Source organism: Natrix helvetica, assembly GCF_964273705.1.
Source record: "Natrix helvetica genome assembly, chromosome: 1".
Taxonomy (NCBI): domain Eukaryota; kingdom Metazoa; phylum Chordata; class Lepidosauria; order Squamata; family Natricidae; genus Natrix; species Natrix helvetica.
In genome coordinates, this window is record NC_138548.1 from 105,524,286 (window position 1) to 105,550,576 (window position 26,291).

At 37.7% G+C, this 26,291-nt stretch overlaps 1 protein-coding gene across 1 annotated transcript in view; it reads left to right on the forward strand.

Annotated features, from left to right (window-relative positions):
• Positions 1-11,163, forward strand: part of INSC (INSC spindle orientation adaptor protein) — a gene marked incomplete at its 3' end in the record, with an annotated part of 133,736 nt that extends 122,573 nt beyond the window's left edge. Inside the window, exons 10-13 of the mRNA XM_081938319.1 lie at positions 3,415-3,481; positions 4,612-4,767; positions 5,593-5,669; positions 11,035-11,163. Coding sequence (XP_081794445.1) covers positions 3,415-3,481; positions 4,612-4,767; positions 5,593-5,669; positions 11,035-11,163 — 429 coding nt within the window. The remainder of the gene's footprint in view (positions 1-3,414; positions 3,482-4,611; positions 4,768-5,592; positions 5,670-11,034) is intronic.
• Positions 11,164-26,291: the final 15,128 nt, after the last annotated feature.

Here is a 26,291-nt window from a genome sequence, read left to right on the forward strand (position 1 = left end):
CAATGAATGTTGCTTAAACATGCCAACAAAATGATAAAAACAAATTCTAAGGAATTAATTGAGGGTAAAGTGGGTTCCTAGATTGAGGTATTTTGAAATTGGAACAATAGGCAAGTCTAGGGTTGCCGAGTAATTTATTATGGGAATAGTTGGACACTGGAGACTATCATATCTCATGTTGGTAGTTTCAATTAAAGAAAGACTTAGACCAAGGGTGTCAAACTCAAGGTCCGCAGACTGGATCCAGAAACTATGAAGGATTGGCTAGTGGTGCCTCTGTCAGCCAAAGCAAAGCTTGAGAGGGCCACTGATTACCTGGACTCCATTTTCTGAGCTCCATTTTCACTGGCAGAGTGCTGCAGGAGACCATCACAGACAAAAACGGAGCCTAAAAATAATTTTCGTGAATGATAACACAGTTCGAGTAATCAGTAGGCATTAAAAACTGACCCCAAAGATTTACACACAGACTGAAGAAGGAAAATTTGGGACAAGTAGCATAGTCATGTTAAAGTAGGACCAGGGCCACATATACCGTAGTTTTTGGAGTATAAGACACACCGGAGTATAAGATGCACCAAGGTTTTGAAGAGGCAAATAAAAAAATAAAGTTTTTGCACTCTGCAAACCTCCCCAAAACAGCCCATTTTTCACAAAAATGGGCCTCTTTCCCCCCCTAAAAGGCAGGAATAGCCTTTAGGGGGCTTGCAAAGTGCTTGGGGGGGGGGGAAACAAGCCAAAAAATGGGACATGGATAGCCTTTAGGAAGCTTATAGAGTGCTCCTGGGGGCTGGGGTGGGGAGGTAAAAGTGAGCAAAAAACGGGCCTGTTTTTGCTCATTTCTGCCCTCCCCAGTCCCCAGGAGCTCTCTGAAAGCCTCCATAAGGCTATGCATGGTCATTTTGGTGAATATATATGTATGTATGTATGTATGTATGTATGTATGTGTATGTGTTTGTGTGTGTGTGTGTGTGTGTTACAACCCCTTGTATGCCTAAATATGGGAGGAAGGTCACTACTCCCTCTTTCTGTCCTTCGGCTCATCACAGAAGACCATGCAGGCAGAAAACCATATTTTTATTTTTAATGTTGCCTTTTTATATTTGTGTTGTATTTGTACTGATAAATAAATAAAGGGAGACTAGTATAGATCTATTTCAAGCTAATTAGCTCTCATCAGCTAGCCATACCCTTACTGGGATTTGAACCTGGCTGTATTATATCTTAGGCAGGAGTCTTAGCCACTAAGCCACAGGCTCGTCTCCTTATCAGTTGAGCCAGGGAAATAGGTATGTATTTGTGTTACAACCCCTGGTATGCCTAAATATGTGTGTGTGTGTGTGTGTGTGTGTGTGTAAATTATATTTAGGAAAAGGGATGGGTAAATGTAGATGAAATAAACCACAATTTAAGTTATTTACAGTACTGAGACATTTTCCCTAAGTACAATAACAACTTTTCTGGAAAAAAAGAACAATTCACTAATAAAACATATTGGGATTATCTAGGGGCCTGACTTTAGATACATCATGTATATATTTCTCTCAGCCCTAAGAAGGAGGCAATGGGAAAAAGAAGTCAAAGGGAAGACAACTTGTCTTTGGTGTATTGTAGTTATTATTTAGGTTGGTTTGGTTGAACTGAAAAAATGGAGTCTGACTTTCCATCTTGTGAACATCCCAAAGGCACTTTTTCAAGAGGCAATTGGACTTTCTTGTTTTTCTTTGAAGACATTTTGCTTCTCATCCAAGAAGCTTCTTCAGCTCTGACTGAATGTAATATAAATATAAATCCTACCATTCCCCGCTATCCAGTCAGAGCTGAAAGAGATTCTTGGATGAGAAGCAGAACATCCTCAAAGAAAAACAAGGAAGTCCAGTTGCCTCTTGAAAAAGCAATTTTGGAACAACCATGACCTGGATGAGTATAAGACTCTCCATAGACATCTTGTGAATAGTTTTTCTACAGCAGCATATCTGTATTTGTCTCCATTTGATTATGTATAAGGTCTTACCATTTTGAATGTATAAATCATGCCTTTGTAACACTATTCCTCATTCATTTAATGTGTCAATGCAATGGGCATTGAAATAGAATCCAGAACTCCACATCCTCTGGTTCTTGGGTTAGCATTCTTCTATTCCTGGAAAGTTTTTCAAGTAAGGTCTCCTTATGAGACTCCTAAACAGGCAGCTAGTTTAGGGGGAAGTGGAAGAAGTTGAAGAGAAATCAGCAAAAGACGATATCTTCTCATCTATTCATAAAGGTTTCTGATAAGAATGCCTTCTATCTTAGGCAACAGGATGTCTTGTCCAACTACTAAAACAAAACAAATTAAAATACAATAATTTCTTCACTTGGGTAGACACCCCCCCCCCATTTATATGTTGCTCATGCTAAAAGGATTATATGAACCAGGGGCACCTGCATGGGATAAGCAATATTAAATGAAGATTGCATAATTGCAACTGGCATGTTGACATATCCCGACCTCCTCTGCAGAAATCTCTGGGGTGTGTATTACAAAAATTTAAGGTGAGGAAAACAAAACAAAATTCAACTTCCAAAATAGGATTGGAATATTTTTGGGAGCCAAAGCTGTTTATGTTTGTTTTATGTTTATTTGGATTTATATGCCGCCCTTCTCCAAAAGGACTCAGGGCGGCGTACAACATTAAAAAACACACATCCCAAAAGTTAAAAAAAAGATGAAATCCATATAAAAAAAAAAACAAACCGAATTTAAAAGGCAATACATTTAAAATGAGTTAAAATTAACAGGCCAGGCCGGCTTGCTGGAAAAGCCAACTTTTTAGGGTGTGTCGGAAGGACCGGAGGTCAGGGATTATGCAAAGCTCTGGGGGCAGCCACTATGTTTACAATTGTTCTGCTGTTATTAATATTTTCAGTCTTTGAGAGCTGCAGAAAGTATAGCAATGATACAGTTACAGTATATAACACAGATTTTGTCATCCTTTTAACTTGTCTTTACACAAAATTGGCCCATCACATTTCCCAGCTCGAGATTTTGTTAAGATTCAACCATATTTTTTTTGCCTGCAAATTTCTCAGTGAAATGCTGGGGAAAACATGGGCTGAAGAGAAAACTACTGCACAGGATTCTGGTTGCCTATCTCTGCCTACAGTCTTTAAAATAAAATATTATGTAGCTTCATGAAATGTTTTCGCACAGTGATTTCCTGAATATGTGTCCAACAGAGGCCCATCATACATGCACAATTACAGGTCATGGGAAAATCACAATAAGAATAGGAGCTTTCATGTGATGGCAATAAGAACAATGGGTCTAAGTGGAGGAGTCATTTCCCAAGTAGCCGATCAATGATTTATAAAGTCATTATAATAACAGTTGTATAATGTCAATTTTCAAACCGTTGCTTCTTTTGAATTTAGGTTGTAACAGTATTAGCAAACCTGTCTGTGCTGGACCAGTGTGCTTCAGAAATAATCCAACACAATGGTATGTATGTTTTGACAATAACGGAAAGGATGTTATGCATGTTAAAACAAAAATGAAATAGCATCCTTCAGCTAAACAGCATTTAATGCAATGCTATGCACCAGGTTTACTACAGATCTAAACGTATCTGTTTTTGAGACAAAATTGTGCACTTTCACCTCTTCAAATCTTGGAATACTGACCAAAAATTTTTAAGCATTCAAGTTTATGTCATTTTCTTTCTGAAATACCTGCAGGTTATTTCAAAATCATGCTTTTTTTTCTATTTCAGATATGGAATGATGATATTGTTATATCTCCCTATTTTGGGAAATGTGCCAGGGAAGAAATAGAGAGGGAGCCATTTCTCTCTATTGCTTCACTGTAGAATTCCTCATATGCATCATTCGAGCTGCTTTTGAGTATAGACTTGGCATTCTTCTGGAGGTTTCAGTGCTCTCTTACACCCAAAAGTTGCTCTGACAAGTGACCATCTCTTTATAAATGATGCAAAATATAATTACTTTGTTTTAACATGCATAAATGATGAAATGGCAGAGAGAAGCAGCTTGCTGTTGTTGGACTGTCAGCAAGTTGGACTTATCCAGGTTTCCAAACCAGAGGTCAACTCCAGGAAAGAACTGTATCTCCCCTTTGCTTGTTTTTTCTTCTAGTCTAGAAGAGATGATCTTGTGGCTAGGAGATGTGACAGGTGAAGGAAGGGATGACTTCTGACAATTGCACTGAAGTTCTAGCCATTGTCAGAATTGTCATCCATGCTATTGATGGATGTTTTTCGCTTGTGGCATTAGTGGTGGAAGTCATCCTTTCCTAAATGGGACATAAGGATGCCATTCCCATCCTATAGCAGAGGATTGGCAATAGAAGCAGCTAAATATCTGCTGCTTAAGTAAGTTACTTTCTTAAAATTACCACTTCTCCTTTCTATATTTGAAATAACGATGGGAGATTATACCTTTAGGCAGAATTTGAAAGAGCAGTATTGAGGATATTTGGGGTTTAACTTTGTCCCCTACAATTATGCTGTCTTGGTTTATATGTTGCTTCATCTTCAACTATAACTTTTGAACCAACAATTCTTTTTAATGTGTTCTTGGATAATTGACAACAATATTTTTACACTTTTGTAGGTATTCAAATTTTAATGGAAATGCTGTCTGAAAAATCACCATTTGGAAATTCACCCGAAATGGCTGCTTGTGAACAAGTTCAACAAAAAGCTGCAGTGACACTTGCCCGGCTTAGCCGTGATCCTGAAGTAGCTAATTCAGCCATAAAACTCAACTGTACGTATTTAAGTGATTTGATACATCAAAGAGACATTATTTACCCCTTGTTGGCTGAATGCTGCTTTTCTCCATTGCATGTCAACTAAGAACCAGCCCATTTTCCTGTACTGATCATTCATTTTTAAAAAGATTTCTGTTTTACGAATCAACCGATGATTGCCCCAACTGGCAGTTTAATAAATCCTTGATTTATAACTGTAATGGAGCTTGCCCATTATGGCTGTAAGTTGTAAGAGTAATAAAGTGGTCCTGTGGCCAACCCAATTTTACAACCTTTTTTTTTGTGGTGGTCATTAAGTGAACAAATTGTTTGCTATGAACTGATTTTGTAGAAAATAAATCCAATTTGTTTAAAAAAAACAGTTAGGGTTGCGGGGAGCCATTGTAAGCAGTCCTGGGGAGATCCTTGTAATTTTGAGGACTACTTATATGGACCTTTTTGGTTGCTCATGTGCATGTCAACTCAGATGCCCAACAAAATGATACAATGTTGTTCCCAGAAAACTCAGTACTATCTTTCAAAGGTGTGAATGGGATCTTCTAAATAAAGGTAAAATGAATCTCTTAAAATGGCACTCATCATTGTATAAACTAAGTCTGATATGCCTGGATAAAGATCTACTGGCTTTGCAAAGAGAACCATGAATTCTCTTAGTGTTTATAATTTGTGCTATGTAAAAATAAATGTTTTTTTTTCCTTTCCTACTTTTTTTAAGCAACACTTTTTATGGCATTACAACATTTTGACTGAAATGGATAAATCTAGAAAATATGCCACACATAATAAATTGTTGATCAATATTCCTTTCAAATCATTTTTAGGTATTCCACGTCTCATACAACTTTGCAGGTCTCCAGGTGAAAGAAATAACAGTGATTCTGTTCTTGTTGCTTGTCTGGTAAGTGCATCTATTTGTTTCCTCTTTTCTTTCATTTTATTCTACTGGTGAGACGTCCACGATCAAAAATCCCTTTTGACGGGAAGGGTAGGAGAGCTAATGTTGCCAGATTTCAGGCTTCTGATTGACATCCCTTACTATTAAGAAGATTCCTTCAGCCATCCAGGTCAGATCTTCAACAGACAGAATTCCATATTGTCAGCTGCTGCAAGAGTATTTGCCAGTAAAAGATATTCCTCTGTGTATTGATCCCCTTCTCTTCAGTTATGTTCCACAGGGGCATATATATTAAAAAAAAGAGAGAAATATATTTTATTGTGTTTACCAATAAAGCAAACATATATTGTATTTTTCAGAGTATAAAATGCACTGCAGTATAAGATGCACCAAGGTTTTAAGAGGCAAATTTAAAAAAAAGTTTTTGCACTCTCAAACCTCCCAAAAACGGCCTGTTTTTTGCAAAAGCGGGCCTGTTTTTTTTCAAAAAAGGGCATGAATAGCCTTTAGGAGGCTTGTAGAGTGTTCCTGGAAGAGTGGGATGGGGCAAAAATGAGCAAAAAACGGCCCATTTTTCGCAAAAACAGGCTCATTTTTTGTCAAAAAACAAAGGGCATTAGGAAGCGTATAGAGTGCTCCTGGGGGCTGGGTGGGGGGGCAAATTTGAGCAAAAAACGGCCCATGTTTTGCTCATTTCTGCCCTCCCCAGCCCCCAGGAGCTCTCTGAAAGTCTCCTACAAGCTATGCACAGCCATTTTGGTGAAGGGACGGGTTTTCAGGAGGCAAAAAAATGTTGTATTCAGTGTATGAGACGCACCCAGATTTTCAGCCTCTTTTTTGAAGGAAAAAGGTGTGTCTTATTCTCCGAAAAATATGGTAATTCATAATATCAGATACTAATCTTTTGAGCACATTTGACATCCTATGTAATAATAAGTTGCATCTACAAGTTTTAGTATGATCTGGTTTTTCTTTTCTGTCCTTAAAGCCGATCCACTTTAGACAAATACGTCTTCAGGAGATTATCAGCAATGGAGGTTTTCAAAGTTAAAATCTTAAAGTTTAGTAGTCTGAGATTATTTTCTTTTCAATGAAAATATATTTTATCAGATTGCTGCAAGAGATGTCTAGCCTTCTGCAACTTCCCATCTCATAATATGGTAAAATAATTTCTGTAACAGCTGCCTTAGTTTAATGAAGATAAGTAAGCAATATTTGTTTCTGCAAAAGAGATTTGCATTCAATTTTTTTGTCTCCACATGGCTGGAAATCAGATGATTTATTATTTGTAATGTCATAAACTTGCAGACATCCATCAAAATAGAAGCAGTTATATGTTAATAATTGTATACAAATATTTCTTATCTTAATTTTAGGCTTGCCTAAAGTCGCATTATAAATTTATGATTCACCTTCAGAATCCTTCATTGGCACAAAGTCTCTAGAAACAAAACTGCCTTCTACTAGAAAATGCATTGGGGGTTTGGGACATGGAACACCTTTATATAAAATGGTTTAAATTTTGAAATTATATTTCTTTCTTAAAATGATTCAGTTTGTTTGCTTGTTTGTTTACTGAGAACAAGCCATTTTCCATTCCATCATTTGGCCAAGTAGTTTGAAGTATAGAATTGTTGCTGTAGATAATGCTGGGACATAATCAATGCAACACAAATGAGGCATAGGCTGAAGTTACTTAATGGGGTTCTTAATATATTGGCTGTAAAAAGAATGGAGGTGCAATGATGACTTTAGTTCAGAAGGGAAAGCAAGCAGATTCTGAGCATTATGTTGGCCTGTTCCAATATAAATCTATCCATCATTAACTTCCTTGTAGGAAGTAGCATAAAAAGGGAAAGAGATTATGAAATAGGAATCATGAAATAGCATGTCCGTCTGTCAGATCTGGCTCTTCTATTGGACAGTTGCCTCAAATTAATATGTAGGAAATGCTGGAAGATCAACCTTAATGTACCATTTAGCAATAATAAAATATTTATTTCTTAGCCGCACCCTCTCCCGAAGGACTCGGGGCGGCGTACAATGAAACATATGAAATAAATATGTGGACAAAACAAACATATAACAGAGACATATACCGAGACACACACAAGGAGGAGGTCGGCTGATAAATAAAACAATTAAAATACAGTATTTAAAAACCCCTAGATAATTAAATATAATTAAAATACCCAGTAAAAACCCGTCAGGAGCGATATGGTTAGATCAAAGTTGAGCCAGGCCAGCTGCTTGGAATAGGTGGGTCTTAAGCTTAATACGAAAGGAGTGGAGGTCAGAGGTATTCCTAATATCCGGAGGGAGGTCATTCCACAGGGCTGGGCCCGCCACAGAGAAGGCTCTACTCCTAGGCGCCGCCCCCGACACTGTCTAGTGGACGGCACCTGGAGGAGGCCCTCTCTGTGCGAGCGGATTGGTCGCAGGGATGTATGGGGCAGAATACGATCCCGCAAGTAACTAGGTCCTGAGCCATGGAGCGCTTTAAAGATTGTTATCAAAACCTTGAAACGCACCCGATAGACCACAGGAAGCCAGTGCAGCTCGCGCAGGAACGGTGTCACATGGGAGTACCTAGTACTCCCCATAATTACCCGCGCGGCTGCGTTCTGGACCAACTGTAGCCTCCGGGTGCATTTCAAGGGAAGCCCCATGTAGAGAGCGTTACAGTAGTCCAAGCGAGACGTCACCAGCGCATGAGTGACTGTGCGTAAGGCGTCCCGGTCCAGTAGGGGGCGCAATTGGTGGAACCTGGTGGAACGCCCCCCTTGCCACGGCTGTCACATGGTCATCCATGGACAGCCGGGCATCCAGGAGGATGCCCAAATTGCGTGCCCGCTCCACGGGGGCAAGTTGAATGCCCCCAATGGCCAATGATGGAATTAATTGGCTGAACCGGGGAGCTGGTACCCACAGCCACTCCGTCTTGGAGGGGTTGAGCTTGAGTCGGTTGTCATCCATCCAGATCCGTACAGCTTCCACACACCGGGACATCACTTCGATGGCCTCGTTGGGGTGGTTCGGGGTGGAAAAGTACAGCTGAGTATCATCAGCGTACAGATGGTATCCCACCCCGAAACCACGGATGATCTCACCCAGCGGCTTCATATATGTGTTGAACAGGAGTGGCAAGAGGACCGACCCCTGTGGCACCCCACAAGTAAGGGGGCGTAGGGTCGACCTCTCTTCTCCTGCCAACACACGCTGCATCCGGTCAGAAAGGTAGGAGCCGAACCATTGCAAAACGGTGCCCCGGACCCCCAACCCCTCCAGCCGGCGCAGCAGGATACCATGGTCGATGGTATCAAAAGCCGCCGAGAGGTCTAATAGGACCAGGATAGAGGAACAACCTCTATCTCTGGCCCTCCAGAGATCATCCACCAACGCGACCAAGGCCGTCTCCGTGCTGTGACCGGGGCGGAAGCCGGACTGGCGCGGGTCTAGATAATCATTTTCCTCCAGATGTCGTGGAAACTGGTAGGCCACCACACTCTCTACAACCTTCGCCAAAAAAGGAAGGTTGGAGACAGGACGATAATTGGCCAGCTCCAAAGGGTCCAGGGAAGGCTTCTTGAGCAAGGGTCTCACCACCGCCTCTTTCAAGGCGGCCGGGAGAGACCCCTCGCTCAGCGAAGCATTCACTAGGCCCAGGAGCCAGTCTCGTGTAACCTCCCAGGATGCCAGTACAAGCCAGGAGGGGCACGGGTCCAATAAACATGTGGTGGGTCACAGTCGTCCACGCAATCTGTCCAAATCCTCGATGGCAACCAAGTCAAACTCCTCCCAGATCGATTCCTCAAGACTCGCCATGGACGTCTCCATTGGATCACTGACAGGAACCCAATCTCTCCGGATTTGAGAGATTTTATCCTGCAGATATTTACCAAATTCCTCTGCCCTGCCCTGTAGGGTGGCCTCCCGTGGCCTCTGAAACAAGAGGGAGCGGGACACCTGAAACAGGGCGGCAGGGCGGTTCTCCGCGGATGCAATGAGAGTGGCACAATATTGGCGTTTGGCCACTCTCAATGCCACAAGGTATGTCCTTAAATGGGCTACAATAGCAATAGTAATAGTACTTAGACTTTAATACCACTCTATAGTGCTTTACAGCACTCCCTGAGTAGTTTACAACATCAGCAAATTGCCCCCAACAATCTGGGTTCCCATTTTAACGACCTCGGAAGGATGGAAGGCTGAATCAACCTTAAGCCCATCAGGATCAAACTCCAAGCTGTGGGCAGAGTAAGCCTGCAATACTGCATTCTAACCACTGGGTTACTAATGCTCTTGACTGTGCCACCATTTGACTTTCCCACCTGAATTAAGGTGCTTGATAGCCTCAGTTACTGGAAAATGCTGGAAAATTAGTAATTTGGAAGTAAGATGTACCTGGAAGTTTGGTAATTGCTATGGTAATTGTGGATCTTTTCCTTGCTTAAGGCACCAAAAGACATCCTGATCAATCCTACTTCCCACTCTATGAAGAGAGGGTCTCAACCCTGACCCTCAACCTATATGATCTATATCAGGGGTGAAATCCAACAGGTTTTGGAGAACCCGTAGTGGAAATTTTGAGTAGTTCAGAGAACCGGCAAATGCCACCTCTGGCTGGCCCCAGAGTGGGAATGGAGATTTTGCAGTATCATTGCCCTGCCACGCCCACAGAACCGGTAGTAAAAAAAAAATGAATTTCATCACTGATCTATATACATGAGTCTAGTGGGTATAAATAACGGTATAAATTTATGACCCACATGGCCCAAATGATTTGAAAAGTTCTCTTTTGTGAAAAAAATAATCCTTTTAATTTATTTAATTAAAATAGCAATAGCAATAGCCCTTAGCTTATATACCACTTCACAGTGTTTTACAACTCTCTCTAAGAGGTTTTACAGAGTCAGCATATTGCCCTCAAGAATCTGGGTCATTTTACCCAACTTGGAAGGATGGAAGGCTGAGTCAACCTTGAGCCAGTGAGACCCCAAAATAACATTTGTATTAGCAATTACGCATGGACATTTAAAACAAACAAACAAATGCTGTTAGGGAAGGGCAGCATTCAGTGTGGGGCAGAGTTGAGGAACTCAGAGATAAGCCCTTTCCTCCCCTGCCTTCTGGATTCTCATAAACAATTGCTGCCCATTTCTAATTCATTCAAGTGAACCAACTGACTGAGCTACCTATATGCATAGCACCAAGTTTAGCCTTCACTGGGAGGTAAACAGCACAAGGAACTTTCACTGAACTTCAGAACAAGAGTCAGTTCTCAATTAGATTAATGTAGTATTGTCTAAAGCAGGGTTCAGTCTAATTAACATTAACATTTTTAAAGTGTCATCACATTTTCTCGTAGGCTGCTTTACGGCGGTTAGCTGTGATGAGCCCTGATGGTCTTCAAGAATCAGATTTCCAGCAGTTGGTGAAGCCCAGGCTCGTGGATTCCTTCCTGCTTTGTACCAATATGGAAGAAAGCTTTGTTTAAACCCGTGCAACTTTATTATTAATGTTATTCATGATTGGGTAACTGATTGACTGCTTATGATTAATTTATTATAAGAGCTAACATGGGGAAAAAATGCCACTTCACACATTTCTGATCCCTATGAAAAATTGTCTCTATTTCTTCTAGGTTTGCACATTATAAATATAATAATTTAAATGAAATAAATAAATAAATAATACAGAATGGGGGATAGGTCCACTTCCACAGTCATTCCCCACTCATGATTTGATATCAGCCATCAGTGACTTACTTTCGGGGTGGAAACAGCAGTGTGATTAAGAGATGGAAGGCAAGCAAAGGGCAGGGATTGGTAACCCATAGCTGTGTGGGGCTATAGACAGATTTCATGCTTCTTCTTTTTATATATATATATATATCTTTTGGGACCTTGACAACTGTGGAAAATTGTTGGAAGACTTTTTAGGGAAAATAGAAAACTAATATATAAACAAGGGTTAGTTTCCCACAGCATGGTGCAAAGTGGCATTTTATACCATGAATTCAGTTGAATTTCCGCAAGTAGAATATTTTTTTAGAATTAATGGCTAATGTGACTGCAGGGGACACATTAGGATATGCAAAAGCTCATCAAAGTGCCCTTTCAGGTTGCTGCATAAACCTGAGTAGCCTCAGGTATATACCAAAGCCTTATCATGCCCAAGCCATACCGAAGCAATGCCTCCAGAACTTTCCATGGTTTTTCCATGGTCTTATATTACCATTCCTGATAAAGCAAAGAGTAGTTATCCATTTTGATAGGAGCTTGTGGAGACACTTGCTTTTTCAAGTTGAAGCACTGTTCCTTCAATCAGATTTAAGGTAATCCCACAATATTTGCCGATGGAGAATTTCATTCATCCAGGTCATGGTTGTCCCAAAGGTGCTTTTTCAAGAGGCAACTGGACTTGTTTTTCTTTGAAGATGTTTTGCTTCTCATTCAAGAGGCCTCTTCAGCTCTGACTGGATGGTGAATTAATTTCCCACAGTCAGAGCTAAAGAAGCTTCTTGGATGAGAAGCAATACGTCTTCAAAGAAAAACAAAGTCGAGTTGCCTCTTGAAAAAGCATTTTTGGGACACAGCACACAGTAATTCTATCTTACACAGGCCTGATAGAGAGGTAAACAACATTTGGAAGTGGGGAGGGGAATGAATAACAAAGCTTCTGTTATGAACTCCCAACTCAAACCACACAAGCTACATGCTTGCAGCAAATGGAGGATGCAAGTATGAATGTAAGGGATTTTCTATGTACATATTTTATTTTTCAACATTTTAACTAGCTGACGAGGTAGATGCTTTTGGATCTCAAGGTGCAATTCCCAGTTTTTTGCCATTAGCCATTCCTGTTGGGACTGATAAGTGTTTAAATCCAAACCATCTGGACAATATCAGGTTGCTTACCTCTTCTACTCCTCCGATATACATGTGCACCAAAATCTATATTTTTTAGAATTTTGTAATTTGGCTTATAGCTCTGTTGACTTCATGAACACTCTGCACCCAACAATAATATATTAGATAATAATTACATTGTAATAAAGAAAAATGTACAATCAGGAAAAGTACAGAATTGCATATGGAACCATTATTACTTTTTTGTTGAATTAGCTAAGTCATGCACCAAATCAACTAGTAGATGAAGATATGAAAAAAAAAATTGAAATTATTTGGATAGATTTGCTAAAATCTATCACTTTATACAGTAGTAGAGAAACTGCCATATAGGACAAAACAACTCTAAAATATTCAGTCCAGCATACTATCTCCTAGAATGGCCAAATGCTTTTGTGGCAGTAATGGGGGCAAAAAAAATGGAGAATGATATTCTTTTGAACTACCGTATTTTTTGGACTATAAGACACACTGGAGTATAAGAAGCACCATGATTTCGAAGAATTAAATGGAAAAAAAAGTTTTTGTACTCTGCATGCCTCCCAAACCCTCTGTACGCCTCTTTTAAAAAAAAAAGTGTACGCAGAACTTTGGAAAGCTTGTAGAGTGATCCTAGGGGCTGGGTGGGTGGGGGCACAAAAACAAGCAAAAAACGGCATTTTTCGCAAAAATTGGCCTTTTTTGCAAAAACAAAAGGCATACAGAGCTTTGGGAGGCTTGTAGAGTGCTCCTGGGGGGAGGGTGGAACCAAAACCGAGCAAAAAATGGCCTGCATTTTTACAAAGACAGGCCTTTTTTTTTTTTTTTTTTTGCAAAAAAAGGGGGTAATGCAGAGGCTTTGGGAGACTTTGTAGTGCTCCTGGGAGCTGGGGGAGGGGGGGAAGCAAGCGAAACCGGACTGGTTTTTTTGCTCATTTTTGCTCTCCCCAGCTCCCAGGAGCACTTTTGGGTTTGGTAGGCCATAAATACTGTATTCAGTGTATAAGACACACCCAGATTTTCACCCTCTTTTTGGGGAGAAAAAGGTGCATCTTATACTCCAAAAAATAATGGTACTTCATAGATGCTTTTCCTTTAATGAAATTTGATACGTGTGCATATAGTCCTGAAAGTATCAAATGTATTGAAAAAAAGAAATTTGGAGTAGACAACATTTTAGAAGAAAATGTATCTATATACATACACATATATGTTATTCCTTGGCACAGAGTTCAGCATTATAAGCTATAGGTAAAGGTCTAGCATATATGTGCTAGTCATTCCTGACTCTAGGGAGTGGTGCTTATCTGCGTTTCAAAGCCGAAGAGCCAGCACTATACAAAGATGTCTTTGTGGTCCTGTGACTGGCATGACTAAATACCGAAGGCGCATAGAGTGCTGTTACCTTCCCACCAAGTTGGTACCTATTTTTCTATTTGCATTTTTACATGGTTTCTAACTGCTAGGTTGGCAGAAGCTGGGACAAGTAACGGAAGCTCACTCTGTTACACAGCGCTAGGGATTCAAACCGCTGAACTGCTGACCTTTCTGATTGACAAGCTCAGCATCTTGGCCACTGAGCCGCAGCATTATAAGATTCCTTTAATTTTTTTTTAAAAAAAATGAATTTATATAAATGGCTTTTTATTTGTAGCTTGATTTCAAACAATCACATTGCAGCATATTTGGTATTTATACATGATTTGATATTTGAACTAAAGCAAATTAATACATTTAAGAAAAACATAAATATAGAATGTTTTATGCTTTTGAAAAGAACAGCTTAATATAATTGTATTGCAAGTTGGCTTATCCAAATATTTTAATCTCCAAGAGAAACCAAAATTGTATGGGCAAAATTCAGCATTTACTTAAGCCAGTGGCAACCTTTAATGGTTAACATTGGACTGTTTTTAATATTCAGAGTTTAATTTTATAGTTGCAAATGCAAAGGTTGATCTAAAAAAGAAGAGTCAAGCTATGCATGTGTAGTAGCGATAGTTTTCCAGAGGATAATGGAGCACATGAATGAAAGTCAACGTTTCTTCCAAGATCTCCTCTGGACTTGTTGACTTTGGTAGAATTGCCAGGCAACTTTAATGAAAGGCCCCATAGCCAACCCACAGCTCATATAATCAGCACCACTGAGGATGAGTGGAACTGAAGCATGAAAAGGAGTGTCATTTCAAGGTCAGTGATTCAACGGATTGTGACAAATTGCCAGGCAACTCCTAGTTGACTTCTTGTTTTCTGAGGCACATCTTTGCCAGAAATAGTCTTGCATCTCTGATTTCCTGTCAGGTTATCAGAATCATGTTAGATATATATTTAATCATGGAACAAGCCTGGAAGCATTTTAAACACCACATTGCAAGGTTGAAAACTAAACCTTTTTTTTGGTCTTAGCATTTATGTGTATTATTTATACTTGGCCGTTGTCTCCAGTATTATTAATTGCATTGAATCAATTTGCATTAATTGCATTGCATTGAAAATCCATGGTTTAATATTGATTTAACTGATCTGCATCATGGAAAAGGACTTCTCCCAATCTCCAGTTTTGACTTTTATATCCAAATATAAGACTTTAGGGATTGGTGTTCTAGGACTGGAAATACAGGTTTAGCTCCTAAGGCAGCCAGAAGAACGCCGCAAAGCCATTAATTCTTCGAGATGAATTCATAATATGTCCTGCAATTACAGTGAAGATCTGTAGTTAAGACTATATTTGGAACTAGACAAGTTCACAAAGAACATGCCTTTTAGACACGTAATAATCTAGTTATAATTATGCTTCTACTAATCCACCCGGCTTGTTCTGGCAAAAGGGACCTACTGCAGACCCCATCAGCCAAGGAATTTCAATTGTGTGATTTAGAAGAAAACACATACAAATCTTATGCCAGGACCATTTTTCAATTTTGTTAAGGTGCCATGAGATGTTTCATTATTATTTTTAATATAATTTTAGCTCAGTGTGCAATAACATAATGTACTATGTAACATTCAATGGCCAGTATAACAAAAATGGCCATTGTATGCTATTCCTTTTATGCTTAAAAATTCTGTCCACAATGGAACATGAATAATCTATATCAAGAGGGGAGAACTACACTGTGTCCCTATTTCAACAATAAACACATCCCGGTAACAAATTCACTTTCTCCTTATGTCACCTTTCCTGTCTTTGCCATATTCATTACCTCAAAACACAAACATGCTGCTGATATTCTTAACAGACATAACGAGAAGCAGGAATTACTGTATACAGGCATAAACTATCTGCAGTGCAAATTATATAGTCAAATTGATACTGGAGTATCATTCAAATGGATCCAAATTTAAGATCTTAATACCACATATTCAGTATAGCATTTATCCTCCTCGTTTAATCAGACGTTTTCTTGGAAGAACTTTGAGGTATGTGGCTGTTAGGTCTATTTATTAACTAATGTATCTACGAGAAGGCTTCCATCAAAGCATGAAGCAGGTCTCCTGCTTGGAAACTAGTGTCAGCAGATCATACCTCAGATAAGCTGCTGCTGGGATCAGTCCAAATTTTAATTTGCCTTGAAAGATGATGAGAGACAATGAACATTATCATAATTCCCCCCCCCTGCCCCCAGGCAATGGTATGCTACTGGAATTGTAAATGAAAACTGAGTAAAGTTCTCTTTAAAAATGTTGATTCACATTAAAGCACTTTTCAACTGTTGAAAGCCATTTGTTTTGAGGGAATTTAGTATGATGTCAAAAAGAGGTATCTATGCATATACCTTAAGTCCATAAATCAGAGTCTGAAACTATAATTTATTGCTGGCTTTCTGACTGTAAATATGGTATTACTAACATGGAATAAAAAAGGAATTTTTTGTCTCTTGCATTCAAAATTTGTTTTATCAAAGTTTGCCAAATTAAGGCTTCACTTTTGTTTATGAATAGCCTGAAACAGGATTATGTACCAGGAAAAAACTAATAGTGGTGAAAAAAATGAGAGGTCTAATTATCACTAACGTGACTACAGAGAGAAAAGGCAACAGACATAATGGATATGACAGGGTTGTCTCTAACTCTCATGAAACATTTTGAAAAAGTTTCAAGTCAATGTCTCCCTTATAGGAAACTTACAAACTTTTATGATTTCTAATTTTTTAAAAATGAAAAAGGGATTTTATCATTATCCCTTGCTATTTGTAAACTACTGGTCTAAGATTCCCAGTGTAGTTTTCTTATATTGGCTAACATTATAGTATAAGCTGATGTGAGATTGATAAATTGATTATATGCTATCAACTCTTAGTGAGCATATAGACAAGTGTTTTTCAACCATAGCAACTTTAAGCAACTTTAATGGACTTCAACTCCCAGAATTCCCCAGTCAGCCATATTGAAATCCACACATCTTAAAGTTGCCAAGGTTGAGAAACTTTGTTATAGATATATTCTCTTCATGAGATGGGAGAATGACAATGTCTTATTTACCTTTGTCTGTCCACTACAACCTCAAAACCAAAAGGCCCTCATTTTCTAAGATTTATGACAGTTATCATCACATATCACTTGCAACATTTTTTTTAAAAAAAAGATAAATACATTTATGAAATAATCTTCAACTTTTTAATGGATTGTACAGTTCTTGCCAGAAGAGCTGATGTGATTGTTAAGACATCAGTTGTCCTCTGGGTATTCTTTTGTATTCTCTTCTTTATGAGAAACTGCACTGAATCCTAGATATACTCAAATAACCACATAAGTCACTCAATAACTTGATTGTCCCACTCCAAAAAGACAGTAGATAAACTACGTTGTTTGTCATTTCCTTGAAGCCCCTATTTATCACTTTCTGATGTCTGCAAGAAACCTCTGGATTTTACTTCCATTTGCATTTCATTTCAGCGTCAATTAATTCTATTCAAATTTGTGATTCAGTTCTGAGTCAAGGAGCTAATTCACTTCATCAACTTCATTTGTCAAATCAAGCAGATTTTCTTTGAGTATATATTCAAGTTGATAAAAATGTCTTTGTATATATAGTACATACCAAAAGCACACCAAAGTTTCCACTCATTATGAAGGCCCTTGATTCAACTCAATATGTCAAATCATTTTGGCATTTCAGTTGAAAATTTTGTTTGGAATTTTCTAAGTCAGGTTGTTTTTTCTTATATAAGCATCATACATTCCTATATTATCAAGAAGTAATTCCATCATTTTTTCTTGAAATTTATATAACTTTGATATATAAGGCCAAATGTTGCATGTAGAACAAATGTAATACTGTTTCCACCAGTGCATGAGTTACATAAGATAGCTACCCCCTTATATATATAAGATAATTTAAAACCATCCAAATGATAGGATCATTTTGGTAACTTTATTAGATTCTGTTGTTACTTCTGCATTAACCTGTCAAAATGAGTATAGCCCAGGGTTCTAGAATTCTGAAGAACTCCTACTCACAACAGAATACCCCATGCCACAGGCTTGAAATTTTGGCCTTGAAGAACCTAGAACTACACCACTTATGATCTGACCTAAGTGTAGTACACAAAATTATCTGCTACAACATCCTACCTGTCAATCACTACTTCAGCTTCAACCACAATAATACATGAGCGCACACAAAAGATACAAACTCAAGGTAAACCGCTCCAAACTCGATTGCAAAAATACAAATTCAGCAACAGAGTGGTCAATGCCTGGAATGCTCTACCTGACTCTGTTGTTACATCCTCAAACCCCCTTAACTTTAACCTAAGGCTATCTATTGCTGACCTCATCCCATTCCTAAGAGGTCTGTAAGGGGCATGCATAGGCGCACCAGCATGCCTACTTTCCCTGTCCTACTGTCTCCATTTATTCATACCCTTTTATTGTATTCATATTTATGCTTATACTTATACCTGTTTATATGTTTGACAAACAAAATAAAATAAATAAATAAAATGTTAAACCAGGTCACAAAGTCTACAAAAAGCAAGCTACAGGAGAAAAAGCTAATATTTACATTTATGAAAGGTGTAAGATATCTACAACAAAGGTTAAAATCCTCAGAACAATCCAGTGACCAGTTCTTCTAAGGAGTGATCAGAATTCCCAATGTACAGAACATAACTAATCAATTCTTGTTTTATGTGTTTCACTTGAAATATATAACAATATTTGATTTGTTTGGTCATTTTTCTCCTTTTATACCCAATTTTCCTACAAAAGTTTCATTTGTCTGATTTTCCTCTATGTTAGAGGCTGCACATATTGCTAGTCCCTGCATTTTTTTGTGTGAATTAATCCCTCCCTCTCTCCTCTCTCCCCGCATGAATGATCTGTTTATTTTAAATATTTGTCTACTACCCTTTACTGATTCTTTGAGAAAACACACAAGTATATGAAAAAGAAAATTAAGCTTCCTTTGCTTTGTATTAATGTCAATATTAGCCCAGGTAAATTTCTTTGAAGACAATAATGTACATAGAAGCTACTATTGAGGGGAAATTTTCTTTGTTTGCTCCCTACCTATCCCTGTATATTTTGTTATAATGAATTGGTGCACCAGACCATCTTTTAAAGTCTGAGATTTTTGAAGAATGTTTTCACAATTAGAGGTAAAATTGTGCTGCTTGTTGCATTGAGTTATCTCTTCCAGAGTACACCGAGTCTTCCTAACTCTGGATTTGACTTAGAGTATCAAAATACTTCTTCAAATTCTACTATAATTTAATTGTCATGCTGCAAATATTTGAGAGAAAAACATTTGGTTGTATTGATGAGAAACTATTAGAACAAAAACTGACTGCGTGTAAAAAAATGAAATAATAAAATGAATGAACAAATGGTGAGTTTGTTCTGAAATATAAGATATTTATAAGTAATTAACTTGGATTCAGCCAAACTAACTGCCATGGGTCTGGCCACTAGCAACAAATGATCACAATTAAACCGATACTGAAATGCTATTTTCAAGATTGAAAATTATGGATATTTAAATAGAATTGTATTCTGGGATGTCATTGAAACATATATACACAAAACATGTCATTAAAGAACAATAACATAAGTTGTCCATATTTATCTTAATATTTGAAAAAAGCATGGGAACAGATTTCAATAAATTATCCTTAGTAACACAAAGGAGTGTTGCAAATTTGCTTTGTCAAGGTGTGTTATGGAACTGAATCAAATCCTTTATTTTCACATAGTTTGTCAATTTTCTCAGGCACAAATATCCGTTACAAAAAAGAATGAAGGTAAATAATGTATTAACAAATTAAAAGGTTTAGAGCATTAGCCTAACACCTACATTGAAAGGTGGGGAAAGTTTACGATATCACTGTCACTCCAGTGGTACAACCAGTAAGAAGGCTCTTTTCTGCTACATGGTGATGGTCCTGATTTTCTGACATTAGCAAGCAAAAAGCCCGGAAACAGCCAGTAGGGATTGTTACTTAGATTTTTATTTTCTGCCTCAGCTCCTCTTTTTTTCAGTGCAATGTTCAAACTACTGTTCTGAAGTGGCTTGCAGATATCATATCAGGCCATGCACATCCACTTAGAATGAACTTGCTCTGCACCCAAAAGAATTATGAAGTGAAATTTGACAAGGTTTCATACCGAGAAAGCTCCATTTTCTTGCAGTTAGTATACTTTGTCTCCTTTTTTTCTAGTCAATATTTATACGTCTGAAATTCCAATAATTTTTCTTCTGAATGACCACAAGCTGTACATTTATTTGTTTCTAGTCCTTGTTGCTTGCTGGGAAGAACAAATATCTCTTATAGGAAAAAATGTTAATGTAGTTTTCAGCATTTCTTCTTTTGTTTTAAGTATTATTTGTGACTTGAACTGTATCAAGTCTCCAAAACCTTTCCTTGATGTGCCCTTTTTATTAACTCTGCACAACATATACAATCCAGACCAATCTTTAAATTGCAATTCTAATTATTAGCTTTTTCTGGATGCTTTAATAGTTATTTTAATTTTTTTTAAAAAAACTCAATCAGAGATAAATTTTCAAGACAAAACTTACCAAATTCAAAGCTTACCATATCTCAAAGCTGTTGTTTGCAAAACACAGCCCTACTTTTCTGTACTTAAAGTATCAGAATTAAAGTCTTCCAGATGCCAAAGATCTCAAGGAGTGAATATAAATCCCAGAGCAAACAATATCAACTAATGAAAAGTGAATTATTTTGGTAGGCAATTTTTTTTCATATGAACTCTTGGACAGTCTTCGCTAAGGTGTCCTGTAGACCTCTGAACTTTCTCCTTGAACTTGAGAAGGATTGTTTTTTCTCGGTCCACTTCAAGGCAACTGCGAGCCATAGCTTTCTGGAGAGCTTTGACCTTCTCAACATACCGCTGCTCCTCACCACGGTTTACTGTCCTAGCCCATTTGAGAGCCATTGTGTCCTCAACCTTTGTAAGAGTCATCTTCTTTGCTTTCAGTTTATTCATGATGGACGGTTCTTGGTTGTTGTTGTTTTTTAAGTATAGCAATCAATCCAGGAAAAAATAACTTCTACTAGACATAAACTCCCATTTGCTTCGTCTTCCTTCTGCTGTTGGGTTTCATTAAAAAAACAATATTGCATGCATATTTCTGGAAGCTCTGAGGTTAATAATTAGCTCATTTTCTCTACATTGCTTGCATTGTTTTCTTGCAGTACCATCCTTCTTCTTTAATAAACTGCTTGGAGAGATCAAGAGGAAGAAAACTTTTCATTTTGTACCTGGCTTTGAAAATAATTCTTAATTCAAAGGCTCTGAAAATTCACTCTGGGAAAAGTCATTGTTGTTTCACAAGAACTAACCAAGAGGAGTTTTCTTCAGGATTGGGGAGGAGTTAATTCAGGGCATTTCTTCTTTCTCCCTACTTTTTATTGTATGAAGGAACAAACCTGCATCAATGAGTGGTATATAATAAAAATCAATACTATAAACAGGCTACATATATTCAAGAAAGAACCAATCATAGAAATAAGCTTAATTAGTTTAAGAAAATTAAATTTATTAATAAATATATTAAGTTCAATTGGTTCACTAGCTGCACATTTAGTTAGTATATAGCAGAATATAGTTGCTGTTAGAGTAATAGACTATTAGTTGATAAATATCTGAAAGTAAAAAGTGTAAGGAAAATTAGTCAGAATGATCAGGAAATTTGCTAAAGCCTGCAGTTATTGACTCTGATCATGCACCAGCATAAAAACAGGGAACATAATAAAACATTTTTGATAACTTCTTTGTCCTATGGGAAAAACTGTAGTCCAGATGAGAAAGTTTTGTATTGTATATCTCTGCTAGGACAGAAATAAGAAGGACACCAAACAAGCTAATGAAAATGGTCTCCTATATTTAGTGATTTTAATTTGATTGAAGTATATAGCGAGTTTAAAGAAAGTGAATGAGCTGGTCCTTGAGAAGTGATGCCAGGTATAATTAGATGCCAACATCTTTAATCTGTTGTCTCAATATTACAACATTACTATTGCAGGCTTCCGTAGAATGTGTAAAGTTGGGTTAATGAAAATCCAAAGAGCCCCATTTCCTTGCCTAGTGCTTTTGGCCAGGATAACACCAAGTTATCCATAAGGATCCAAGATTTTTGGCGTTTATTAAGACAAAATGTATTTTGGCCAATATATGAAAATGTATAAGCTGGTAGAACTGCCTGCCAAATTTGCTTATATTAGAAGAAATAAAAATGACAAATATAAAGGCTCTTTTGAAATGGAAACTAATTGTGGAAAAGGTTGACGTGTCAGATTTAGATTTGCTTACTTCTACTTGGCATAATTAACAATTTCAATGAACTTTCCAGAAGTCTGTCTCATAACTATCTTCAAGTTTCAAAGATGAATCTAGGAAAACTTATCTGTGCTTCAACAACTTCAGAGAAGAGCAATTATACTCACTCACAGTACTCTATACTCAATTCACAGTTCTCTATTTTATCAGGATTCAGTCTCAGTTTAATGGCCCTCACCTTGCCTATTTCCATGGTGCTTTCAGTTAGAGATCATATGTGTATCAAAGACACATGTTTTTCTTTTCCTGACCTTTTAAAAATATATATTAAAAACTCCTTACAATATAATTTGGAAGGACTGTTTTCCTTCTTTCTTTCCTTTAAATTATCTAGACCTACTTACCAGTAGAGATGTGGTGACATCTGCTGGATATTTAAAATATTTCACTTTACATGTACAAGTCAATTTGCTAGAAATCTTTTTGGATTACATCTAGATTGAATCTGATGGCCAAATAGGTACTTGCTAGAAATGGCTTCCTATGCCTTGTTCTGTGTATCATTTTGCCCCCATTGCATATGCTAATTGCATCAATATCAGTTTAGAGACAACTAGTTCAAAATAAGGAGAAATAGATACATTACTATATAGAATCCAGGTAAACTGTGTGCCTTCAGTGCCTTCAGTTTCCTATTTTGTTTCTACCCACCAACCAATATAACTTACTTTCTTAGCTAACACAGATTGTTCATGTCACAAAAAAGTTCAACAATATCTGCATGTTTTGATACAAATTGATGTCTGATTTCCTGCTGACCCTGCAGAGAATTTCTACCTTCATAGACCTTGCTTTGAACTCAATTGTATCTTTTCAGGTGGAACTTTATAGATATATTTTATAAAAGTAATGTCAGGGTTCCAACTAACACACCTAATGAAAGAAGACTCCGAGGCATGAAGTTCCTCGAGATTCCATTTTATTATTAAAATAAATTGTATTTATTTTATTATTGTCATATTGACACATCTGAGAAAACCCGAATCTGAAAGCTTCCAGGTTTTCCCCACCCAAATGAAAGTCCAAGTCCCTGCCCAGCACCCACATGTCCATCATATGGCCCAATCAGGCACCATTGAAACTGGAGATGCCTCCCAGTCACACCACTCCAGGTGCAGGGCAAGGTGTCCTTGACTCTCTGAGAAAGGAAGGTTATTATGACTATATATCTCCCATACTCCATATAATTTCCCACAGCATTGAATGTGGCAGGCCAGAAGGCCCAATGAAAAAGAGGACTTCCAGGCATGACACGCTGCTCCTCTGGGTATAGGCAATTTGTTCTGCAAACAGTGGAAATGAAAATGCTATAACTAGCTTATCAACTAAGCATATGAGAGCTTTTGCTAAGACCAAAGAAGTAAGAAGCTTTGTAGATTAGTACCTACATATATTCTCCCAAACATCTGGATAGGAGATGTGTAGATCATCAGAATGGAGATCTATTGGGATCAGTGGAAATTTCACAATCAAGCCTAGTGGCAGTAGTGTTTTAAAAATGTTCACTCATAGACGGTTTTAAATAGGTTGTGTACATAGACCTATTGTTTTTCTCCGGATTCTGAAGGAAATTAATACTTGCATACTCACACACCACTATAATTCTCACCCAGAATCACACTCAAGCAAACAGTTTCAGCTTTGCTCACTGAATATGTGAAGAAGGAGAATGGAAAAGGGGTGGAGCAATTCTCTACATAATTTGAAGCTTCCTAGTGTTTGGGTGAATGTTTAAACGGGCTCTAATAAGAACCATTTCAAGATCACTCCGATTGGAATCTCCCAGTTCAGTGGCTGCATTTCATTTAGGAGAGGATACATGAGTGAATAGATCATTATTGTGTTTAAAGCCCAAAAGTCCATTAAAATGCAAAGGACCAAGTTCCGCCTTTTGGGGAAACCCGTATTTATGGGTTTTCAGTGTTCATGAAGGAAAAAGGAAAGACGAATCCCTGAAACAGTTTGATGAAATTAATTTCTTAGATTCAATTCAGTCTGCTTTAAGTCGAATTTTGGATTGGATGCTCTTTTGGACAAAGACTACTTCTGTAATAAGAAAGAACAAGAGAGCAAAACGTTGTTTTTATTGGACTTTCTGTAAAATCAGCCATGGTCCCCCCCCCCCCCCCCAACTGGCAGTATTTTGGGGAAATGGGGTAGTTTTGCTGCACTTTCATTCCTATTTGGCTGTTCATTTCCAAAAGGAAGAGCTGGAGAATTATGATTCTAAAAAGACAAAGACTCCTTTGAACTGAACTTAATTCCTGCTAACAATATGTGCCAATTTTACTATGGGTTGTTCAAAGTTCACTTTTATCCCCCATTCAGTTTAACTATCTTTAATTTTGGATCTGCCAAACTGTCTATTATTCTACTATGCATTTTCTATTGTGGGAAAATGGGAGGGGGGGATCGTATGGAGTTAGATGCTGTATAGCCATAAGAAAATTCTTTCTAGAAAGCCAAATCATCCTTTGCCTTTGCACCTCTGCACCTGACTGGAACTGGATGGGTGGAACTGCCAGCATGGCAGTGGAAGATTGGACCATGGGATGGACTTGTGGGTTTGGGGCAAAATCTTGAACTTTCAGCTGGGTGGGGAAAACTGGGAAGCTTTCCGATTTGGGTTTTCTCAGATGTGCCAACATGATTTTGCCTTGGTCTCTGATTTACTTTTGGATGCTATTTGGAACCCTGACATATGCATGTGAAATCACTGGGAGACGCTATCCTTCGTATGCAAATGACACTCAATATCACCTCTTTTTCCTTAGCTTTATTTATGAAAGGTTGCCCAGAGGCAAGGCCATTGTTTAGTTGGTTTCCACTTTGGTAGCAAGGGAAGGTATTCATTTTTTTTCTATATATGTTAGACATTTAAACATGTCATAACTTACTCTTAAATGTATGTGTTACAACATACATTTATTACATACATCACCATTCATGCATGTTACATAACACACATGGATGGTGATGTTTATATATTAATACATTATACTTATTAAATTATAATATAATAATAATTATAGAGAGCCAGTTTGGTCTAGTGGTTAAGGTTAGAATCTGGGAGACTGAATGCTCATCTTCAACATGAAGGCTGGCCTAGTTGACTTTGGACAAGTCACTCTGTATCAGTCCAACTCTCCTCACAAGGTGGTTGTTGGGGAGAAAATAAGAGGAGGAAGGACTATTAGTTTTGTGTATCACCTTGAGTTATTAATAAAGGTAAAAATTAAAACCAGGATAAAAACAACCCTAAATCTGAAATCTAATAATTATATTTAAAATGGCTATTCATCTCACAAATGCAACTCTGGCTGTCTGATAAAAATTAAATATACAGTGTAAATACAATATAAAAGTACATTTCACAACCAACTAAAAGACAAAGTGGCTCCCAAAGTTACTTTTTACCACAGTATGGGCTCAGATTCTCTCCTGGCCCCAGATTTTATGTGCCACACATTACAAAGACAATTAAAAAAACAAATTATGGATCAATTGCCAAAGTTTTCATATGAGAATTGGGTAGTGTTAGTTTAAAAAAGAGAAAAGAAAACGCTGAGTATATTAGAGGAACTTAAAAGAAAAGAGGAAGATTTACAGGAAGCACCATCAGACTGTTCTTTTACCTCAAAATTTTGCATGAACAATGATCTAAGTTAGCTTTGAGAGAAATCAAAATATATGGGACAGAAAAATTCTGAATTTGCAAATAAACCAGGAAAATGTTTGGTGTGTAAACTGAGAAAAAGAAAAGAAAATGATCGTAAATATTTTAGGAATGTGACACTATTTTAACAGATAATGTTAAACTGATTGGATCCAGAAATACTTCCACCGAAATGTAAACAAGAGACAGGAGGTTCCTCTGGAAAAAATAATGAACAGTTGAAAAAAAAAAGATTATAAATGTCTTGTATAGAGT